Here is a 20,923-nt window from a genome sequence, read left to right on the forward strand (position 1 = left end):
AAAACTTGTTTTGTAATAAAGGTTGGGGGAGGGGGAACGGACACAATGGCTGCAAACAATCGTAATCATAGAGACTATTCCATACAGTTTTCTGAATGTGGACTTTAATTAGTTTGCTTGTGTTTCCTTCCAGGGCATACGTAGAGAAGTACCTGCTTGAGAAATCGCGACTGGTCTACCAGGAGCACAATGAGAGGTGAGCGGTGTTCGCTGTGTTTTCTTCCACGTCTGATGCTTGAGAAATTCTTCTGTTTTCAACACATTTCTGACATGTTTGTAACGGCTCGCCTCCCGCTGCCTCTCAATGGTACATTTTAGAAGCTCTGAGCTCATTTTTGCTGCAACGACCTGCTTTTTTAAAAAAAATGTGCCACTCTGTTGAATATCAACAACTTCCGCCACAGCTTGAGGCCACTTTTTCGTGGACATAAAAATTTACTTCATATCCACCTCCCTTTTTTTCTCCACCAGTGAAAAATCTATGAAAGAAGCAAACCGTGAACCTTAAGTAACCCTGAGTGATGGAGTGCAGCCAGAATTAATCTGAAAAGGAAATGTGAAACAGTGAGAGCCTCTCACCCACTGGTCTGTGGGATCGGAGCTGGAATCCATATCTCTGCACTCATATGGTCTTTGTGGAAGAAACTTAAGACTCTATTTCCTCAGCTAACTGGATCTAGATCTAGTGTCAATCTGAAACTGAAATATTAGATTTTCACATTATTCTCAAAATCTGTTAATGCCTTCTTTTTTTTCAAAAGTTGTAAGCAGCTTTAAAGATACTTCACATTGGATTGGTAATATTTACTTTAGACCTCACAACAACCCTTCATTTTTCTTAGTTTCTGCTGAGCATAACCCGTCTGTAAAGCATGTATTTACACATGCATGTTTCTTGTCATCACTCCCAGGTCAATGGAAAAAAAAACAAAAAAAAAACACCCCAGAGAAGCAGTCCTCAATCCTGTCGACATGACGGCTTTATGAGTGCAAATAAAGATGCAAAACCCTCCACCAGTCATCTAATCTCGCTCACCCTGATTGGCCCGGGGTTTCTGTTTCACCCCGATGACAGGCCCTTGGCGGCCATATTGATAGGTTAGAAACTGAAGACGGGACCTCCCAGAGGACTCGGTCGCAGATCCTTAGCAGGCAGGCTCATAACAAAGTACAATCTACTGTAAATCCTTAAAGTCGTGTTCATGACAGGTCGCCTCTGGACGACCCCAGTGTGGAGGGAAACGTTCAGGAAGAGGAATGGTTCAGCCCTGCAGAGTGTGCGCTATGTGGCTATTAGCATTCACATCGTGTTAGCTGTGTGACCCGCAGAATATCAATTATGACCTTTAATGCTTTCCTGAGATGAATGGAACTTAAGTTAGCCGATGTAAAGTGATCAGTGCAGCTGATGATGACTGGCCTTGTGTAAACGCATAGTTTAGCCTGTTTATTTCAGAAAAAAAGTTTTGCGTTTGCACGGCAACATTCCCAAGTCCCAGGAGAATCCGGACTGGGAGTCACGACATTCTGGAGGCAAACATTGTTGTCATTGTCCACGATGTGCAGAAAAGTTATTCTCTACAGCCTGGTGTGCATGCAAAGTCGGGGCGTTAACAAAATAAGGTTGTGTTTTCAGTGGCGCCGGGCACCAAAATACCAGAAATGATCGTTTTCACTTCAAACGTTGTCGTATAAACGAGGCCTGAACTAGTAAACGTAGCCGGTATGAAGTGATCCTTGCAGAGGAGGTGTGACTGATGATCCTCAGCTGGTCACCAATGTGACTATTCTTAAAATAATCCCACTACTTAGAGTAGATTACATTTTATATCATTAATCCCATAGAGGGGAGATTAAAAGGTGCTGCTGCAATTTAATGTTTTGAACACTAAACCTTTGACGGGTGGCTGTGGCTCGGTGGGTAGAGCGGTCGTCTCTCAATCGGAAGGTTGTGGATTTGATTCCTCGCCTCCACCTGTCACAGTGCCCTTGAGCAAGACACTGAACCCCAAATGGCTCCCAGTGGATGGACTGAGTGCCTCGGTTGGCGTGTGAATGGGTGAATCTGATGGACGATGTAAAGCTCTTTGGCTCTGCTCAAGCAGCTGAAAAGCACTATATATAAGTGAAATCCATTTATAGAACTCCTGGGTCAGTTAGACGCTCTCGTCCATCTACTAATTCCACTTTAACATCCTCCCTTCTTTAACTTTCCATCACATATTTAGGAATGGAGCTCATTTCTGGCTGTAATAGAATTACTTAAAAAAAACGCGAGGCCCTGGGGTCAGAGGCGCCGCTCATTTGCGACATTTGCGGTTTGAGGACCGTAGAAATGAGTAATGTTTGGGTATTTTTTGATTCTTTTTTTCCCCCTGTGTACAGGAACTACCACGTGTTTTACTACCTGCTGGCTGGAGCCAGTGAAGAGGAGAGGAAGACCTTCCACTTGCTCCAACCTGAGGAATACCACTACCTCAACCAGGTCCGCACTCACAGAAAACACTCACTCGCACACCGATAAATGTACATTTCTGAACTTTAATGTGCAGGTATTCAGGTTTTTTTTGTTGTTGTCAATATTGATAGTGCAGAAATCATGCACTAATCCAGTATGGCCATTTAGCAGCATGGCGCTCTTATAGGCACAAAGCCTGATGCACCCCGACAAATTGTAAGGACAGCTACTGCAGTGTGAACGGCATCGTCGCAACATTTATCACCATGTTGCTCATTCCTTCAGTCCGACAGACAGGAATGACTCCGTAGCTCAGCATTAAAGGCTTTGTCAGGTCTCATTTGCCTTCTCCTTCATGAGATATGTCCTGATTTCAGTTTTAAGTTGAGTGAAACTTTGTTGTTTAATTTCTAACAAACCCCACTGCATTAAATTTATTTTTAAAGAATAAATCTCAGATGTGAACGCTCGGAGCGCACATAAGATTGAGCAAATTTCAGCAGACTCGGAGGAAGAAAACAGTTGATGTACTTGACAAAACCAAGAGTGATGGTGAGGAGAAGAAAAACATGACGAGCGTCTCATTATGCATGATGTAAACGAGAGAATCTGCATATCGGCGTGCTCTGTCGTCATGGAAACGTGCTCTCTTCCTGTCAGTACCCCGTTCGACCAAAGTCGCCCCAATGGATCAATTTCAAGGTGTGAAAACACCACAAAAAAAAGATTTGTGGCGCTAATCAGACATGATGCCGATGTCAAACTACAGGCAATCTGTGCTCAGCGCCATTGGAAAAAATGGATCAATCTGAGAAATCTGCTTTTGGCAGACTGAGGATGAGCTGAGGTACAGTTTTATGGAACCAGCAAAAGATAAATTAGCAGCTTTGACTCAAACAATTTTCAAAACCGGTGAGGGAATCACAGGATATGGAAAAAGAGCATTAAAGGTCCTTTTTCAGAGTAAGTCTACCTTTATCATTCAGTACAGGCTGTCAAAATAGTCAAATGTCAAAAATAGGTTCAGAAAGATATTTAGACATCAGTCCCCCAGTGAGGATGGGTGTTATTTAGAATAAATGAAATAAAAAAAACGTTACATCAGTTATCAGGTGAAAGTATTTCATCATCATTGCAAATAACCCAACAATCCAACAAAAGAGACGCTGTGATGGTAATTTAATATAGATTTAATGGAGTAGCGGCTACTTCCTGTCTTTGTTACGAGTAAACATCCATTCCCACAGCAGGAAAAAGGATGATTTATCAAATCGACAGATACATTCTGAGCGCCTCAGAGAGCGATTGATCCAAACACAGAAGATAATGATGATGATGATGATGGACAATTTGACTCCCTCTTCCTCCCTCCTGGCTCTTTTTGACTCATCCCACCAAGAACTCATCCGTGTGTTTGAAGAGGCTCGTGCACATGCCAACAGCCCACATATGTGTGCCTCTGCATGTTGGCAGCTCACGTGAGGATTCATATCCCCTCTTTCAGTCGACACACTCTGAAAAGGCAAAGAGTAAAAATACATTTTAAAAAAACAAGGAGAGGAAAATGCTCTTTGTTTCCCTCCCGTTTGGCTAAAAAGTAACAGTTTTCTCCCTCATCCTCTTTCTCCCCTAATCCTCACAACAACAACAACAACAACAACAACCCCCCTCCCCTCATCTATCCTGTATGCTCTATGCTATACAGCTCTGTTGCCATGGCAACTGCAAAACTCTGGTTGTGGGATCTGGTGCTGGCGAGCTCCGACACGACAGTCGCGTGCTCGATGTGCACATATGTGTGTGGTTTTTTGGGAGCACACACACACACACACGCACGCACGCACGCACGCACGCACGCACGCACGCACACACACACACACACACTCCTGAAACCAACAGTATCACAAAGGAGGCGAGTGATTATGCAGATTTGGGCCTGCTGCTCCTCTGAGAGGACGATTGCTCCTTTTCAAGTATATTTACTGAAGTACTTCAGAGTCAAACTGCAATAAATTAAGAACATTTGTGCTTTTTGGCGTGCTGCTCAGTAATAAATAGTTTTGGAAAGTGTTTTTATTTCCCTCATAAATGCATTTGTGGGATGAGCAAAAGAGCCAAGTATCGTTTTCTTGTAAAGTTTCCTGCCCTGAACTAACTTTATTCATGTTGTTGGCAGTTTGGGGGGAAAAAAAAAAACATTGAGTAACACAGTAGCAGCAAAATAAATGGGGGTCTATTAATCACAAGAGGCAATAGTAATAATACCGGCATAATGAACATTGCTGCTCATCCTACAAATGCATCTTCCTTACAGGCCTGTGGCAATATAAAGATAAACATAAACATAAACATAGACATTCAACTCAGGCCCTGTTTATATTGGAACGATCGACTGTAAACGTTGCTTTTTGTGTTTTTGTTACAGAAAAGTTTTGAAAACGATCTCCTGACGCACTGACACACTTTAAAAGCTGAAACGGTGTCGTTTGCACGCCAGGCCACTAGTTGGTGCTGTGGCTTTGTCGTACACTCAATGATGTACTGGTCCTGCTAAATTTTTTCAAAGTCGCCCGGAAATGCATTTTCTTTTTTTATCGTTTTATTTATGGAAACAGTGGCTTTTAATAGAAATGTATTTAGTGAAAATCCTTCAATAATTGTTGCTCACTGTCACATAATGTTGGTATAATTCATCGATTAGCAGTAATTACACACTCATGACGCACCTTAATCGGCCTCTGATTGGCTCCTGAGCTGTCCTGCTGCACAGTGAACACAGACATTAACCAATCAAATCAGTGCAGCGAATAGCCAATCAGAGGCAGAGTTAAAAAAAACAAACTATTCGAGTTGTCGATGCTTCTGAGTGGTGCATCATGGGGGATTTGGAAGTGGAAGACATGAGACTGAAAAATAAGTCCTCTCCTTGCGTATATCCTAGTACACCACTATGTACCACCAGACATTCAGAGGGCAGAAGAATGTGAACTTTCAAGCTGCTTTCAGCTTCTTCTTGGGTTTTACTGTCCCTCTCAGTCTGCTGCATGTAAGAAATGCCTCCACCTGCGATCCAGATGACGGGGGTTGTCCATGTACACTTTATGGAAGAAGAGCTGTTAAATTCCAAAGAGTGAGCAACGCTAAAAGTCAAGACGCCTCCATTGCTGTTGGCCGACTCACACGTGTGCAGAAGTATCTTTCTATGAGCGTAGTGCACACGTGCAGTACTGCGGGGTTTCCCTGTGTCCATGGACGTGGAGCGCAGGGCTTATCGAACAGGTTGTTCTCTGGAAGCCATATCAAGAGACTGGAGAACTCATGTAAAAGGAAGAAAGAAAAGGTAACAATATGAATCAAAAACCAATAAATTAAAATGAATCATGTCAAAAGAAGTTGTTATTCCTGTAAGCCGCCTCCGGTTGAATCCAGCGCCTCCTCTCTCCGATGAACCATGTTGTGGATTAATTTTCCCTGGCTTCCAGGATGTGTGTGTGTGTCTCTCTCAGCAGCATGTGTCGTGTCTGTGAATTTCCCGAACACTGTGTTTGATTCAGCCTCCTCCTAACTCGCTCTGCCTTGCTTCCAGATGACAAAGAAATCGCACAAACTCCACTGGGACAATTACTATGAGAGTGATCTGGTCAGTATCATTACGTGGATGACGGATTGTTTGTGTACGTCTGTGTTCATGGGTGTGTCACGCTGCGCTGGCTGTCGGCTTCTTGTTTATTCGGTATTTTCTCTCGGCCGTCCACACCCGCCTGCTTTTGGTGAAGCGGAGCAAAAGAGAGGGAGGCGGCCGGTACCGACCTCCGGAAAGCTGCCTGTTAAAGCTTTAAAGGGATTCCTTCACGTAATCACAATTGATACTGTGATGTGAGACTTATTTAAAAAAAAGAAAAAGAAAATTATTGTTTCTTGATGTGGATATTAGCGGCTTCGACAAACCAAATCTCTATAATGAGGAATCCCTTTAAACTGACCTTTGGCTGTGGATGGTGCTGCTGGGAGCTGGCTGGTGCTGTCAAATCTGGAAACTGTTGTCTTTAAAGGGAAGGTTCAGGATTTCTACTACTGTTTCCATTCATTTATCCAACTGAACACAAGTGTAGAGGAGAGCAACACCTAATAACATGAATTAGTTTTGAGCTGCAATCACAAATTCCCATAAGAGTTTTCTTAAAGATCCATCAAATTATAACTAGGATGGTATTGACACCAAACTCTACTGGCAAATAAAACAATCAAGAGCGATGGATCGCAAAATTTGAAGATAGAGAAAGTTTAGTTAATGGACAGTAAAATCCAGCATACACATTTTGAATTCACTGCATAACTATGTTAATACATCGTTAATCCATATCACAGTTGCTGAATTAATAAATGTACACGTTTCATACAAAGAGTCATAAGATTCTTCAGAAAAACTGAAAATAAGCAGTCAGCATGGCAGACCACAAGCTGGCGCTGTTGGTTACTTTTGTAATGAAACCACACCCAGAGATCAGTATGCTATAAACAATAACAATGGCGAGTACGTTGACAATCATATAAAAGTTGCATTGCTATTCTTGGTGTCGCAGTTGCAAGATTTTAAAAATATTGCATTTCCCCCGTCTCCATGGAGACAGTGTTGGAGCATTTTCAAAAAGTTGCACTTTCTCTTTTTCCACAGAGACGGAGTGCTTTCAAAAAAAGTTTTCCTCATTTACACAGAAATGGGTCAATTAAATAAAACAAAACAAACTAATATATTTACTCACTTCATAACCCAATGAAAAATACATCTGAAGAGTTTTTGACTCAACAACATGTATAGTTGGTGTCATTTCTCCATGATAACACATGAAATGTTTCTCAAATTTACCAGAGGCTTTTTTTTTTTTTTCAACTGATGATGGCATAATGTTCTTATATCATATTAAAGTCAAACTGTCACATTTTAGCTCAGTTTTACTTTTTACAAAAGGTCATAAAGTCTATTCCCCAGTAATGTAGTACACAGTAAAGCAAGGCAGTTTTTAACTTAATTTCCTGGGCGACGTTCATTTGATGGGACGGCTTCGGCAGTGACCGCTGCAGTTCACATCCTGAAGCTTCCCTCCAGTTGTGTGGTCCATGTTGTGGTGTGTGTTTGTGTGTGTGTGCGCGTGTGTGTGTTGGCTGTTTGGAAGTCTGAGCCTGCCACGGCCGTGCCAGCCTCCACCTGCAGCCAGTGATGTTTGGTCAGTGGGATTTGCTGGTCGTGTTTACAGGATCCTCCTCAACGGGAGATGCTGTTAATTTGATTCTGCAGGCGAGGCAGAGACATGAGAGCGCTTCAGGATGAAAAAGAAGCTGTGGTTGGGTCACTTTGTGTTTGGGAAAAAGGAGAACTACTTTTGGTTTATCGCAGTAATTTTTTGATTGATGGTTTTAACTTTGACGACACGAGTGAATGTAACAAGGAGACACTGAATGAAAACAAGGAGACAAAAGGACCGCAGTGACAAAATACATCCCAAATGGACTCCAAACGACCACAATGACGTGGTGAATGATCACAGCAGACACACAACCACAGAGATTCACTTCTCCAGGAATAAGCCCGAATAAAAGGATTTTTACCTGCAGCAAGGAACATATTGTTTATGTTTAATCCCATTTTCTCTTATTTGTTTTCGATCTCCTATTTATCTAAAGCTGTTAAGTCCAGGAAAGTCTATATCTTGTATTTAGGATTTTGAAACGTCATTTAGTTGCAATACAAATGGATTTGTCTAAAACTGCATCCTGAAATCCTGAGACGTCGTTCTTTTAAATAAGCCAGAAAGTCCTATTTCTCCCCCTGAAGGCTCATAGAATTGTCCCTCTTCTTCCCCTCCTCTCGTCTTTCTTTCTTTTTTTTTGTGCTCGCTCGTCTTTCCCCTTGATGCAACGGCTCCTTTTCACTGTTTTCACTGTTTGCTGACACTTAGAGGTCAGTCAAAGACCTCATCGCCCCCCCCCCCCCCCCCCCCCCCCCCCCCAACCCCACACCCACTGTCCAAGGAGATGATGTCACTGTCTAACACACACACACACACACACACACACACACACACACACACACACACACGGTTGACAGCTGTGTGAGCATCTGACCGGTCCTCCGGGCCTCTTTGACCTTTGCCCTCTGCCTCTGGTCAATCTGCTCTGCGGGTGAATGAGATTGAGATTCCACATGAAGCGTCCGGAGCTAAAAAAAAAAAAAAAAATGCTAAAAATGGAAATGTGATCCATCAGAAAAGCAGGGGAGCGCTCAACTCGAGATCCCAACGACCAAACATTGCGTGGCTGTGTTGCCGCTGGGTTATTGGGTGCTGCATTTTGTGTTTGTTTGGGTGCCTTTGCTCTTTGATGGTGTGGAATGTCTCGTAACGCGCCGGCATGTTGGTTTTGTCGAGAGGGCGCCCTGATGACATAAATCATGACTAAGTTGTGGTAAGTAGCTGCAAAGTCTCGATGCCCGCAGTCGTCATGGGACGTTGTTCTGGAGGCTTCCTGTCCCACACGAGCCGAGCTGCCCCACACCGCTGCCATTGAGCCCAGGTGGCATAAGTTAGTTGGACAAAGATGCTCCGCGATCTGCGTGTTAGAAATACGTGAAGGAAACGCATCCAGAGGAACATGCAGACAACTGTTGTGAAGGGATAGTTAACGTTTGTGTGACACTTCTGTCAGCCTTCACAGTTTGCTTTCCGCTGAGTTCCCGTTCACGTGGCGATTTCAAGTGAAAACCGAAAACTTTGGCCGTGTTGTGGGCGTCGATGGAACCACTGGAAAGCAACTCGGTGAAATCGTAAATGTCAATCCAGCAGCTCTGGTTAAAGCTCTGCTGCACTGGGATGGATAGAGCTGGGAACTGTTTTCAATGTACAGCAAATATAATGACAACTGGCCAAAAAAACTTCAGTTGAATTGATATTCCCTAACTGTGATCAAACATTGGGTCAATCCCGAGTTTAGTGAAAGAGCAACTATGACTGGAGCTTTGTGGAACATTAGGGCTGATAAGTAGCGCCTAGTGGAAGACGGCGCTGCAGCAGCATTATTCATCTGAACCAAAACATCTGTAAATGCAAACGGATTTTCAAATGATCCGTTATTGTGGAATTAATGCCGTTAATTTAACTCACTGTCTTCCTGCAGTGTCGTCTTCACCTCCACAGGTGTGAGCAAATATTCTGTGTTAAACCTAAAACAGATTCAGTTCCTTCATCTTTACTTTCTTTCACTCAGGAATGTCTTTTTTTTTTTTTTTTAATTCAGCACCAATAGTGAAGGTTTTGGTTTTCAACCCAAGTATTCCCTTGCAACTGCCAAAATTGATCCCTTTATTTTCTCAACTGCCTTCGACGTATCGCATTGAGCCATTTGGGTCCGACATACCCGGCAATTTGAAAAGCGGCCTTTTTAGCGCGTCTCGCCGTAACTTGACGAATCTCCAAACGCCCCCCCCCCCCCTTTTTTTTTGTTGTAATCGGAGAAGCTCACCGGAGAAATGCGCTGATTGTTGGCTCCGCAGTCCAAAGCCAAACAGTGGAGAGGTGAAACGACGTGGAGGAGGCGGATTGAGAGTCTGGATTATGGGTTCCTGTATCGTCTCTCTCTCTCTCGCTCTCTCGCTCTCTCTCTCTCTCTCGCTCTCTCTCTCTCTCTCGCTGTGGTATGTGCTAATTACAGCCTGGGAGAAGCTCACTGCCGGGGCAGAGACACGCTGACCGACCCCAGGGCTCGAGGAGGAAACACTCAGACACATCCCGGCTCTCTTGACTCCTTCGACGTCTGCGTTCACTCCTTCAGCATCTCCGTCGCGCTACAGTCTTGAGTGGAACCCTCGCCGGACGCCGTCGCTGCTCCGCCGCTGCACAGATCTGTTTACGTCTCGGTTCCACTCAGTTAGCTCGTATCTGCCTCCCACAAATAAAATCTGATTGTTTGCGTGTCATTTCTTTTATTATTATTATTATTTGCTATTAATCACTGAGCCGAGTCGGACATCCTGACCGGGTGTTTTCCCCTCCGATCAGTTCAGCTGCTAAACGTATTGTGCTCGTGTTTACGTGGCGTTTTTACTGAGTGGTACCAGCTGACGTAGATCCCCATACAGTGTAGGGATGCAATAATACCACCTTTTTTTTTTTAAAGGACGTGTACAAGTGTGAGTAGGAACCTTTAGCTACTTGCAGATCCCGAGTATCAATACGAGTCCCTTTTAAATGCCGTAGAGCCGAATTCATCCTTCATATGCAAACAGTATGGAAAAGCGTTGTGCCGTTCTCACAGGGAAATGTGCAAAAACCATCCCCACCATGTCTGGCCTGTATTTGTATGTCTTTGCTTGTGAAGGCACCCAGTTTCTGCAGCGTCCCTGCATGTGTGTGCATGTGGATCAGTGTGGTTTCATGGCTTCTTCCCCAGGTAGAAGCTCGCCGGCGTTCACTGCGACGTTACTGATGATCACCGTGACTCTGGTCTCAGTGTCGTGTCGTGTTTGTCACTCCAAGACATAAATATACTTGCATATACTTGGGACTTTGCTTTCATTCGCAGCTCTTTTGATTTCGTTGTTTGAAATGTGCTGATGTTAATGACCGGGTTGACAAATGTATTGTAAAATACTGAATAACTGTGATGCTGATGTTTCTGTTTTGTTTTTTTTTCTTTCTTTCTTTGTGTTTTTTTGGCCCCCGACACCAGCAGGACTGCTTTACAGTGGAAGGAGAAGACCTGAAGCACGACTTTGAGCGGCTGCAGCTGGCCATGGAGATGGTGGGCTTCCTCCCCACCACGCGCAAACAGTAAGATGAGCTACACACATGCTTCAACTGCTCCGACGTCCAAGACGACGATTGCCTCATCACTTTATTCGGGGGAAAATTACCGAAGCAGCAGCGGCTCAGACGCTGTGTTGTCGTATATGTGGCCCCTGAAATGAAATGTGTTTGACTCACCTGCTTTGGGGTTAAAAAGGCCGTTTTTCATGCACTTTCATGTTTGTCCCTGGTCAGGATTTTCTCCCTGCTGTCAGCGATCCTCCACCTGGGAAACATCCGCTACAAGAAGAAGACCTACAGGGACGATTCCATCGACATCTGCAACCCAGAGGTCCTGCCCATCGTCTCCGAGCTGCTGGAGGTAAGCAGCTGCAGGACAGCGGCTTCAGTGTTCGTTTGTACGGTTCTACACAACCTAAGGAAAAGAAAGAAAAAAAAAGAAGAGAGAAATGGATTGAAATGACTTGGAATGCTGCAAAAATGCCACTTGAACATGTTCAGTTCTCACTTCTAAGCTGAAGTGCAATCCTCCGCTTTACTTTGAAGGACAATAAAAATGAGGAATGGGAGCAGGGCTTTGCCACAGGGTTTGTTTATTTTTCCCCAAATTCTTTCTTTGCCATTTTTTCTTTGCCAAGTTATTCCATCACATGCCCACCAGAGATACTCAACACCGCATGGACTTGGAAAACAAGTTGCATCCATTCGCCCCCCCCCCCCCCCCGCCTCCCGCTCTGTGCCGTTCTCGTTGCCAGAGATTACGTCCCACATGTGGGTTTTCACAATAGAGGCTCTCTGGACAGCGGAGGACTCTCAGAGCACAGCTTGTGGTGACGGCACAAGTTAAGAGGTGCTTCAGGTTCCAAAGAGCCGTCCGACCGTCCAGCACTTCCACAAAGTGCCGTTTGCGTAGCGGCTGTCCTCACAGCCGTCCCACTACAAACAGTCCGTCCCTGCGTCTGTCCCCAGTTCACCTGCACGGGACGATAGCCTTTGTTTTAGAAACATGTCAGACGGTAAAGCTTTAATGGTTTTAATCGTGTCTTTGTGACATGACAGGTGTTTTCCTTCTGGACCCTTGATAGGGGGAATAACCATGTTTGGTGAATCATCAGGGAAAAGAGGTAGAACATATTTGGTGCGAAATATGTGAAACTTAAATACTAAGTTATTGCAGATAAATATCATATTTTAGTAGTTTTAATTTCTGAACGTGAGCTTTGACCAATTTTGCACTTTAAAACTGGTTTTAATTATGATTTAATGACTTTGTTGGTTTTTCCACAATAGAAAATCATCCTAGTGGGAAAAAAAACTGTCATACAAATTAATATCAAGTTATGGTAGCAGGTGGTCACAAGTAGATATTCTCCCTCCAGAGAAGTTTTAATTTTAATCCAAATTCAACACGATAATGTGTAAACTCACCTGGCTCTACGCACAAAACACTTATTTGATCACGAGACGGAGGCTCTGTTTGCACAACATTTTCAAGTGAAAACACACATTTTTTTTGGCGATTTTTGAATATGGGTGAGAAGGCGGAACTTTTTCAAAATGCTTGACCTACTCCTCCACGGAAAGAGGAGAAAATGCAACTTTTGAAGACACTCGGACCCCGTCTCGATTGATAGTTTAGTTTTTTTACCTGGTTTGTGTTGACCATAGATGTTTGTCAATATTGGATTTTGGAGGCTTATTTTCCAAAGAAAACTTTGCCACGATCCACAGATCAGTGCTTTGAATTCTCCGTCCATCTCGTAGAAGAACAAAAGACGTGGAAAAACACGTTCAGTGCGTGTTAACGTGTAACACTGCGCATACACGTTTCTGAAAGCGTGCTTGCTTCTGGCGTCATTGGTGAGGATGACTTCAGACCACACACACACACACACACACACACACTTTACTGAAATTGCTCAATGACAAAACTCCAACACTCACACACTGTTCTGATTTACCTGGCGACTGAGGGACGGCGTCACCTCTCGGTCCCCCGGTCACAAAGTGCTGCGATTAGCCGGATGTGCTTGTTGAGTTGCTGACAAAACAATGTCGGACATGTGCCGGAGACTGCTGTCAGCAGCACGGCGGGGATGTTATGACTGTGCAGAGACTGCCAGGGCTCCCCTTCAGCGTGCAGAGCGCTCTCTTTCGCTCTCCAGAGAGTCCGAGTGGAACCCGGCCACATGTTGGCCACATGCTCAGGACGGGTCAAATGTTTTCGGTTCAAGTTTATTTGGACGTCTGTTAGTTGATGCAGAAAGGGATGGCTATTTGTCCCTCGGGACGTATAAAACATTCTCCAAGTGGAGATGAAGAAAGATGGAAAACCAAACCGCGGTGTGATGAATTCAAAGCCGAACACTTTGAAGGCTTCAGTGTGGAAACATTTCTGCTGGGACGCAATGTCTTCAGAGGATGAAATGGAGTGAATTAAATGAGCTGATCTTCTTTTGAATTTTATGAGGTCACGTCGATAAATCTCCACCTTGAGTGTGGGGAACCTCTGTTTGAAATCCTCTTCAGGAAGGATGTTTGGTGTGGAAATCATTTCCTGCAATGGACAACAAAAAACAACTTGTTTTGTGCCGAGTCAAGTCTTGATTTAGGTTTTTCTTTAGACGTACAAAACATAGCATTTCTGATTAAAAGAACTGGATTAACATTTATGAAACAAAAAAGACCAATGTGCGTCAACAATCGTCATGACCGTGTATTGCAGTATGTGTGTCTCTCCGAAAACTTGCTTTCTAACCAACTGGTCTAATCCCCTCTACCCTTGTAATACCGTGTTGCACCACAAGGTGGTATAGTGAGTTGATCCAGCACCATGTCTTGCATCAGTCCAGAAAGAAGCCCAAGATAAGATGTTTCACACACTGATAGATTCGATGATAAACAACAATGGCTGTAATCTTATAGAAACTAAGAAAAAACAAAACTATCCAAAGTAGATGCTCAATGTTGCACCGCAGCACACTAACTTTATCAATAGCCACATGATAACAAGATAACAGAGAAGCAAGTTTGTTTTATGTCTTTAACTTTAAATCTCTCCGCTGAGAGAATACCGATGTCTGCAAGACCGCTCCTTGTATACGTATTTAAACGCAACTATCACTCGGATGGGTTAAATGTGGAAAAACAGTTCCTCCAATGCGATAAAGTCTCGTCTTTCTATGACTTTAAAATTGCTTTGTCTTCAATATAGTTGTAATTTCATCGTCTCACCCAGCTCTACCTGGAGATAAATGGTCTGGCTGTACACAGCAGACAGACACCATCAACGCTACTTAGCTCTTATGTTTTAGTAATGCAGCATTTCATTTTTAGACACTTGGCGCAAGAGAGTCTGCTAAATGGTTGAACATGTTGAGGTTCATGTTGAGTCATTCACTTTTGCAGAAGGCTTAACTAAAGTGCACTCTGACACCGCTCGAGGTCTGAGCTTGCGAGAATAACAGATGTCTGTTGCGTAAAGCCGTTTAGTAATTTCTGTCTGGATGCGACGTTGACCACTGCTGCTGGTCACTAAATTCAAAGCTCCTTTCGAGGAGATCTGAGTGCAGACTCACGCATGAATGCGATTGAAACTGGCCGGGACTTCCTGCTTCCCGCGGAGGTGGAACTGGAAGCGGAAGTGGAGCTCGTATGAGCTGATGGATGGCTGACAGGCCAGATCCTGCAGGGTTAGGAGTTGAGGGATACGGCGTTGCCAGCAACATTTCTGTGCAAACTGCAAATCGGTCCCAGAGGAGCAGCTTTCTGTGAGAACAAATCCCACTAAAGCCTGAATCTGTTGGTGGGTGTTTGCGAGCGGCTTTGAAACACTGTTGCGGAGGCTGAAATCAGTTCTGGCTCAAACCTCTATTCATTTTAATGGAGCTGACGCGTTCTCACGAAAACATTGGTGCTTGAAGTATCATTTGTACTATCAGAACATTTAGAATTTAGACGTCTTCCAGCCTCCCACCAATTCAGTGCTGCATAACTTGATAGAATACTGATGCTCTCGCTCAGAGGCGTTAAACTGTTGCATTATGGGTGTTTTCACAATCTCACTCTGGAGGATAATGCTCGTTTGCTGGCAATGATTTCAGGGTCTCACTGCTGTGCTGCGCCCTCTTTGTTCAAAATCCTTTTTCTTTGAAATTTTCTACCATTTAATTGGTGGTTTGGCCGGATTGGAGCCTCTGATGCGGAGAAATTTTTCGCCAATGGGCCTTATGTTTGACACCCCTGATGTCATTACTGAGCTCAGCCTTTGTGAATCAAGTAACCTTAATTTTAACAAAGTACACATTATCTGCTGTCAGATCTTGTGACCCAGTCTGTGTAAAGTTGATAAGAAATTAAGTTCCCGGCTTTGTTCTGCAAATCTGCTATGGCCTGCCGTATAGACACACACTTGTGAAAGTGTAAATACATTTTAATTTGAAAGGAGACAGCAGCCAGTTGGCCGAGTCGTTCTCTCGATAGGGGACAGAAAACAACTCGGATTAGCAGGTTTTTATCTGGATAACTCTCACATGTTGGCTTTTGCCAATTAGAAAGCAATTAAGCAAACAAATGCTTGACTTCCAACCAGAGTCGGTGACCCAGGACCGCGCTTACAAACTTCTGCGTATTACAACCTGTGATCGTTGCAGCGCAGCAAACCTGTTACCGCTAAAGACCAATCACCGGGCTGCAGAATAGGCTTTGCTCTCAGCGGGAGAGATTACCAGGCAGTGTGAAATGAAGTCTGATTATGCCGCCACCGCCACCCCCACTTCACCCCCACACAGACACGAGCACAGCACCTCCTCCCCTCCTCCCTCCTCCCTCCTCCCTCATCTAGCACACAGGCGGCTGACAGAAGTACATCCATAATGGTATTAGCGATTGAATTAATGCCTTTGCTTTTTTATACATGAAGACATCACACACACGCACGCACGCACGCACGCACGCACGCACACACACACACACACACACACACACACACACACACACACACACACACACACACACACACACACACACACACACACACACGCACACGCGCGGTTCCACAGCAGCTGTTCGGCCCACTCCCTTAATCCCTGCCGATGGAGGAGAGGTGTGTGGTGACATCTGCTTCTCCCACTGTGGGCCTGTCATCAATGGTTTGTCGGGAGCCAAGTTTAGAGTCAGACTCACACGTGAAGCCACATAGCTCTGTGTGTGTGTGCGGTGGTGTGTACGCACACACACGCACACACACACACACACACACACAGTGTTTTGAGCTAATCTCGGTCAGCAATGCAAGTCCGGGGCAGCAGGGATTATCATGAGCTTCAGCCTCGTCGGTAATGAGAACCGCTTCCACATCAGATATGTGAAGACTCTTTTGTTGTTGTTCACGGTGTTTTGGCTCTCCTCAGTAAAATACACATCGATGAATGAAAAAAAAAATAGGGGGCGTATCTGTCTATAGCTGCAACTCGACTGCTTCAGCCAGTAAATTAGAGAAACAGCCATCCCTGCTCCCTGATTTCTAACCTTTTCAGCAGTAATTTAGCTTGAAGTAAGTAGAAGATTCTATCTATGCCCAGATTTAGGGTAGTATTTATACCTCTAACTATTGAAACATTGCAAGTTGTGATACTGCGTTGGCGTTCAGGTTTTAATTGAGGACTTGAGGGGAAAGGTTTGTGATAGACGACTCACTTTGACTTGTATTTAAATGACAAAAACTGTAAACACGACAGTACTGAACTGAACGTCCACTCTGTGAAGCTCCTCCTCCACTACAGCCCACAGGCACTCTTCTGGACGGACATCTGGTGACTGGAGAAGCATTTTAATTCACTTAAAGTCACTTTAAAAAGTGGTGTGGTATTAAGAAGGGGGTTGCGTTGTGGGACATGTAAGCTTGTAATGAAATCTCAGCCTTTGACCTTTAGGAATCTGTTATGAATGTAGTTTGGATAAACATCTGAATGATAATTTTCCATATAATCTGCTACTGGATCATGTTAATCCATCATTAGGTTGTCCTGATCAACATTCTAAGGATTTTTTCATTGTGAAATTACTCGGGGGGTGGGGGGGTAACCCTGTACTATCACCTCAGTGGTTGTTTTCTCCTCTTAATTTTAGTTTCCGGGGTCGTTATGTTTCTGCTCACCCGGCTGTTTGTCATCGTTGTTTTGCAGGTGAAAGAGGAGATGCTGCTGGAAGCACTGACAACAAGGAAGACGGTGACTGTGGGAGAGAGGCTCATCGTCCCCTACAAGCTGGCCGAGGTGACCTTTCAATAACACACCAAGCAGACAAAGGATTTCCTGCACACTTCCTTCCCAAATACACCGAGTTTTACACAAACTATTTCCTTCCCTTCGCCCAGACAATATTAAACTTTTAGGTTGTTCTTGATGAATGTTTTATATTGTGCTACCGCGTGGCGAAAAGGGCTGAGGTGGGATCTGGCAACATTTCAAGTGAAAACTCGTCATTTTTGCACTTTTGTTTCAGAAAAGTTTTGTGTTTACATAGCGACGTTTTGAAAACGATGTCTGTTCACACAGCAAAGGCAGTAATGCTGAAAACTATGGAGTTGGCATGTGGGGCCACCAGCGGGAGCTTTTTTTTTTTTTTTTTTATGTAATGCAACCACACACACACACACATGCATGCACAGAACAATACGTTGTAAACACTAACTATGGCGATTACACAAATATTTGTATGGACAAGGTTGAAGTTGGATTGTTATTCCTGGTGACTCATCTACAAAACGAGCAAGTTCCAGGAGACATTCTGAAGGCAAGCATTGTTGTTATTGTCGATCTACCCAGGCATGTGCAGAAGAACTGATTACTGTGGCCTAGCAGCAGTGTTTACGTTGCCGTTTCAGAAAAGTTCCACCTTGGGAGCTGTTTTTTAATAAAGTTGTGTTTTCAGTGGCTCCCAGCACCACAGCAATGCAACGAAGGCTTTGCGTTTTGACTTGAAAATCACTCATAATTAATTAAAAGAAGTATTTTGAGTAGAAAGCAGGATTGTCTGTGGTGTCTCAGCTGCAGGGGAGAGTCTGTGTCTGTGTCTGTGCTTGCTTCAGAGCCTGTCTGGGGAGTTTTGTTGTGGCCTCAATCCCCCCTCCACCTCCTCCTCCTCCCCCTAAGTCTCTTTTGATAGGAGTCTCTTCCTCTGCGACTTCCGGTTTCCTGTCGAGCCAAGCAGCAGTGACTTTAACCCCGTCAGTGCAGCCTTCCAACCACTTGCCGTCTGCAGATTTGTACCTCTTTGATGCTTCTGTTGACCTACATACAAATGTACCATGGTGCTGCTGAATATTAATACCGAATCCCCAAAAGCCTTTAGCTGGCTCTGTCGGACTGAAACGGGTCCAGCTCTGTGCTTGTGGCTGCAGGGTCTTTTGTCTGAGGAAGGAAATGCTGCACATAGATAGCCTGCTTATAACCAGCTCAGCTCGACCTCCCCATCTGATCGGCGGGTTAGTGGAGCCCAACAATGGCTGCTTCCAACTCTTCCCACACACCCCCAATCGCTGCAGTCATGTGGTCTCGTCTCAGGAATGTGCAGCCTTCACTGGAATATACAATTTGCAGGCCAGCAACCAAATCCTGGTTAATACACTTCGCCTCGTTCTGTTTCAGTCGCGCATGTTTCCGATACATTAATTTGACTCTTTCCAGGGTAGCTGCGTAACGCTAGCTCAGGCGACACCAGGGGAAATCTGATCCGGGACGAGGGCTCGGAGCAATGATAAATCCCGTCTTGTGGTTTCTGGTGTCGCCGCATCAAAAGTTCCCCCCCCCTGCTTCTCTGGCTGGTCTTATCTTGAAAGGAGCGAGATGTAAAGGGAGCCGGGGCGAGTCGAGCAGCCCTCATTCATCGGAGGGAGGGAAAGATGAAAACAAGGAGAACAGTATTATGGGAAATCCCCAAACTGTACACTCAAAGAGAGGAAATGTTACTGTGCTATATGTTAGTGCCAACTTTAGAATAACCAAACAAGGAGCAATGGAGCCATGTTTCTGCGAGCCGACTCCGATACAAAGCACAATGCAGGAAAGTCTCCGCGTCGCTGGAGACAATGATGTGGAGGAGCGGAGAAACTTGCACAATGAGTCTGTATGACAGGCGGTTAACAAGAATACAATATTTGTTTCTTGGGAAGAGATTCACTCGGTTGTGTGAACATTATGGTTTCAGATGATCTGTCATGCATGAGAACATATAGAGGACGGCAGCCCAGCAGAGCGTTATGGTGACAGCCGGAGGAAGTCTTTAAGATCGACTTTACGTTCAAATGTGGGCTGATGTGCTTCCCAGTACTTCCACAGCCCGTTAAACAGAGTTCATGTAATAAAAACTGAACGCAGTGGACAAACAGTCCACCCACTTTGGAAAGTTGTCTCTCTGGAGATGCAGCATTGAAGTTGGTTCCTCACTGAGGTCTGCAAGCATTCGTCAGTGGTGAACGTGAAGCCCATCCCTGAACCGACTGAGGGTCGTGGGAGCGAGTTTGAAGGCCACCTGTGGAATCCATAACACGCCTGTTTTTATACAAAGGAAACGGAACTAAAAAGGACCTGGCAAGTGTTGCAACTTTTTTTTTTTTTTCTCAGAAATAATGAAGAGAGGTTGAGAAAGTGTGCTGGGCAGCTGTCCCATCAGCCCACGGCTTTGGATGAGGTGTCTGACCTGCCGGCCTTCAATGTGCTGCACAACACAGGCTGGCATTTCCTCCACTGCGGCCGGGAAGATCCCTAATCTGATTAGACGCTCTCCGCTTGGGCCGGTTGGGATATCTTTATAAGGAGCTGTCGTTTCTCCAGTGAGGGGGGAAAGCGTTTTCCTACTCCAGCCAAATGTTTCCCACCTTCAGTCTTCACTCAATGGCGATGAAACATTTGTCACAACATTCAGAAGTTTAGATGTAAAGTCAGTTTATTTACAAATCATTTAAAAACTGCTGGGGGGGGGGGGGGGGGGGGGGTTTCAGCAAAGGTAAAATATTGCAAAAATGAATGAAATCAAGACATATTTAAAATGTTTCATGTGATAAAACTGCACATGAAATGGGAGACAATGTAATCTAGTAATCCAACTGTTACTAGAATCCAGTTGAGATAGATTTCCTTTAATCAATCGGTGGTGTTTGCAACTCTTATTTGCTAATGGAAACTATTCCAAAGCTTGGAGGCAGCAACCAAAGTTGATCAATCACTGTGGATTTTCAGCAGAGCAGTGGTCCAGAACTGAACGTGTTTGTGAGCAAAACAAATGCCTTTAAGGGGAAAAGTAGCAGATTAGTAGCATAAAGGTTCGAGCCCTCACCTTTCCCAATATAGGAGAACTTGTGAGGAGCGGCCCCGGTAAGAGCGACACGTCACTGTGCACGGACACATATTTAACTGTTCACACACCGTAATGAGCGAGAACCTGACGAACAACCGACAGGTTTTCCTGGCAAATATCAAGCCGAGCGACACTGAAACAGCCAAAATGCTTGGACTGGACCGGATTATTCGAATATTCAGGCCGCGGGTGATACACGCAGTCGGTGCGTACAGATCGTGCAGTGGACCGCAGAGGGTCAGAGCCTAGCACCACAGGGTGGAGGACGATTTGAAGTCATGTGTCCTCTGCACATACATGAAAGTTTAAC

At 44.6% G+C, this 20,923-nt stretch overlaps 1 protein-coding gene across 2 annotated transcripts in view; it reads left to right on the forward strand.

The window, feature by feature from the left end:
• Positions 1–20,923, forward strand: part of LOC308136343 (unconventional myosin-IXAb-like) — a gene marked incomplete at its 5' end in the record, with an annotated part of 120,383 nt that overhangs the window by 37,959 nt on the left and 61,501 nt on the right. Inside the window, 5 exons of one of the 2 annotated variants that reach the window (XM_080504659.1) lie at positions 134–196; positions 2,386–2,485; positions 11,180–11,280; positions 11,491–11,617; positions 17,442–17,531. In XM_080504659.1, the coding sequence (XP_080360785.1) occupies positions 134–196; positions 2,386–2,485; positions 11,180–11,280; positions 11,491–11,617; positions 17,442–17,531 (481 nt within the window). Of the gene's footprint in view, positions 1–133; positions 197–2,385; positions 2,486–6,055; positions 6,099–11,179; positions 11,281–11,490; positions 11,618–17,441; positions 17,532–20,923 lie in introns of those variants that run through there. The other variant, XM_080504660.1, reaches the window with a different exon arrangement.

This window comes from Blennius ocellaris (genome assembly GCF_963422515.1).
Source record: "Blennius ocellaris genome assembly, chromosome: 11".
Classification (NCBI taxonomy): Eukaryota; Metazoa; Chordata; class Actinopteri; order Blenniiformes; family Blenniidae; genus Blennius; species Blennius ocellaris.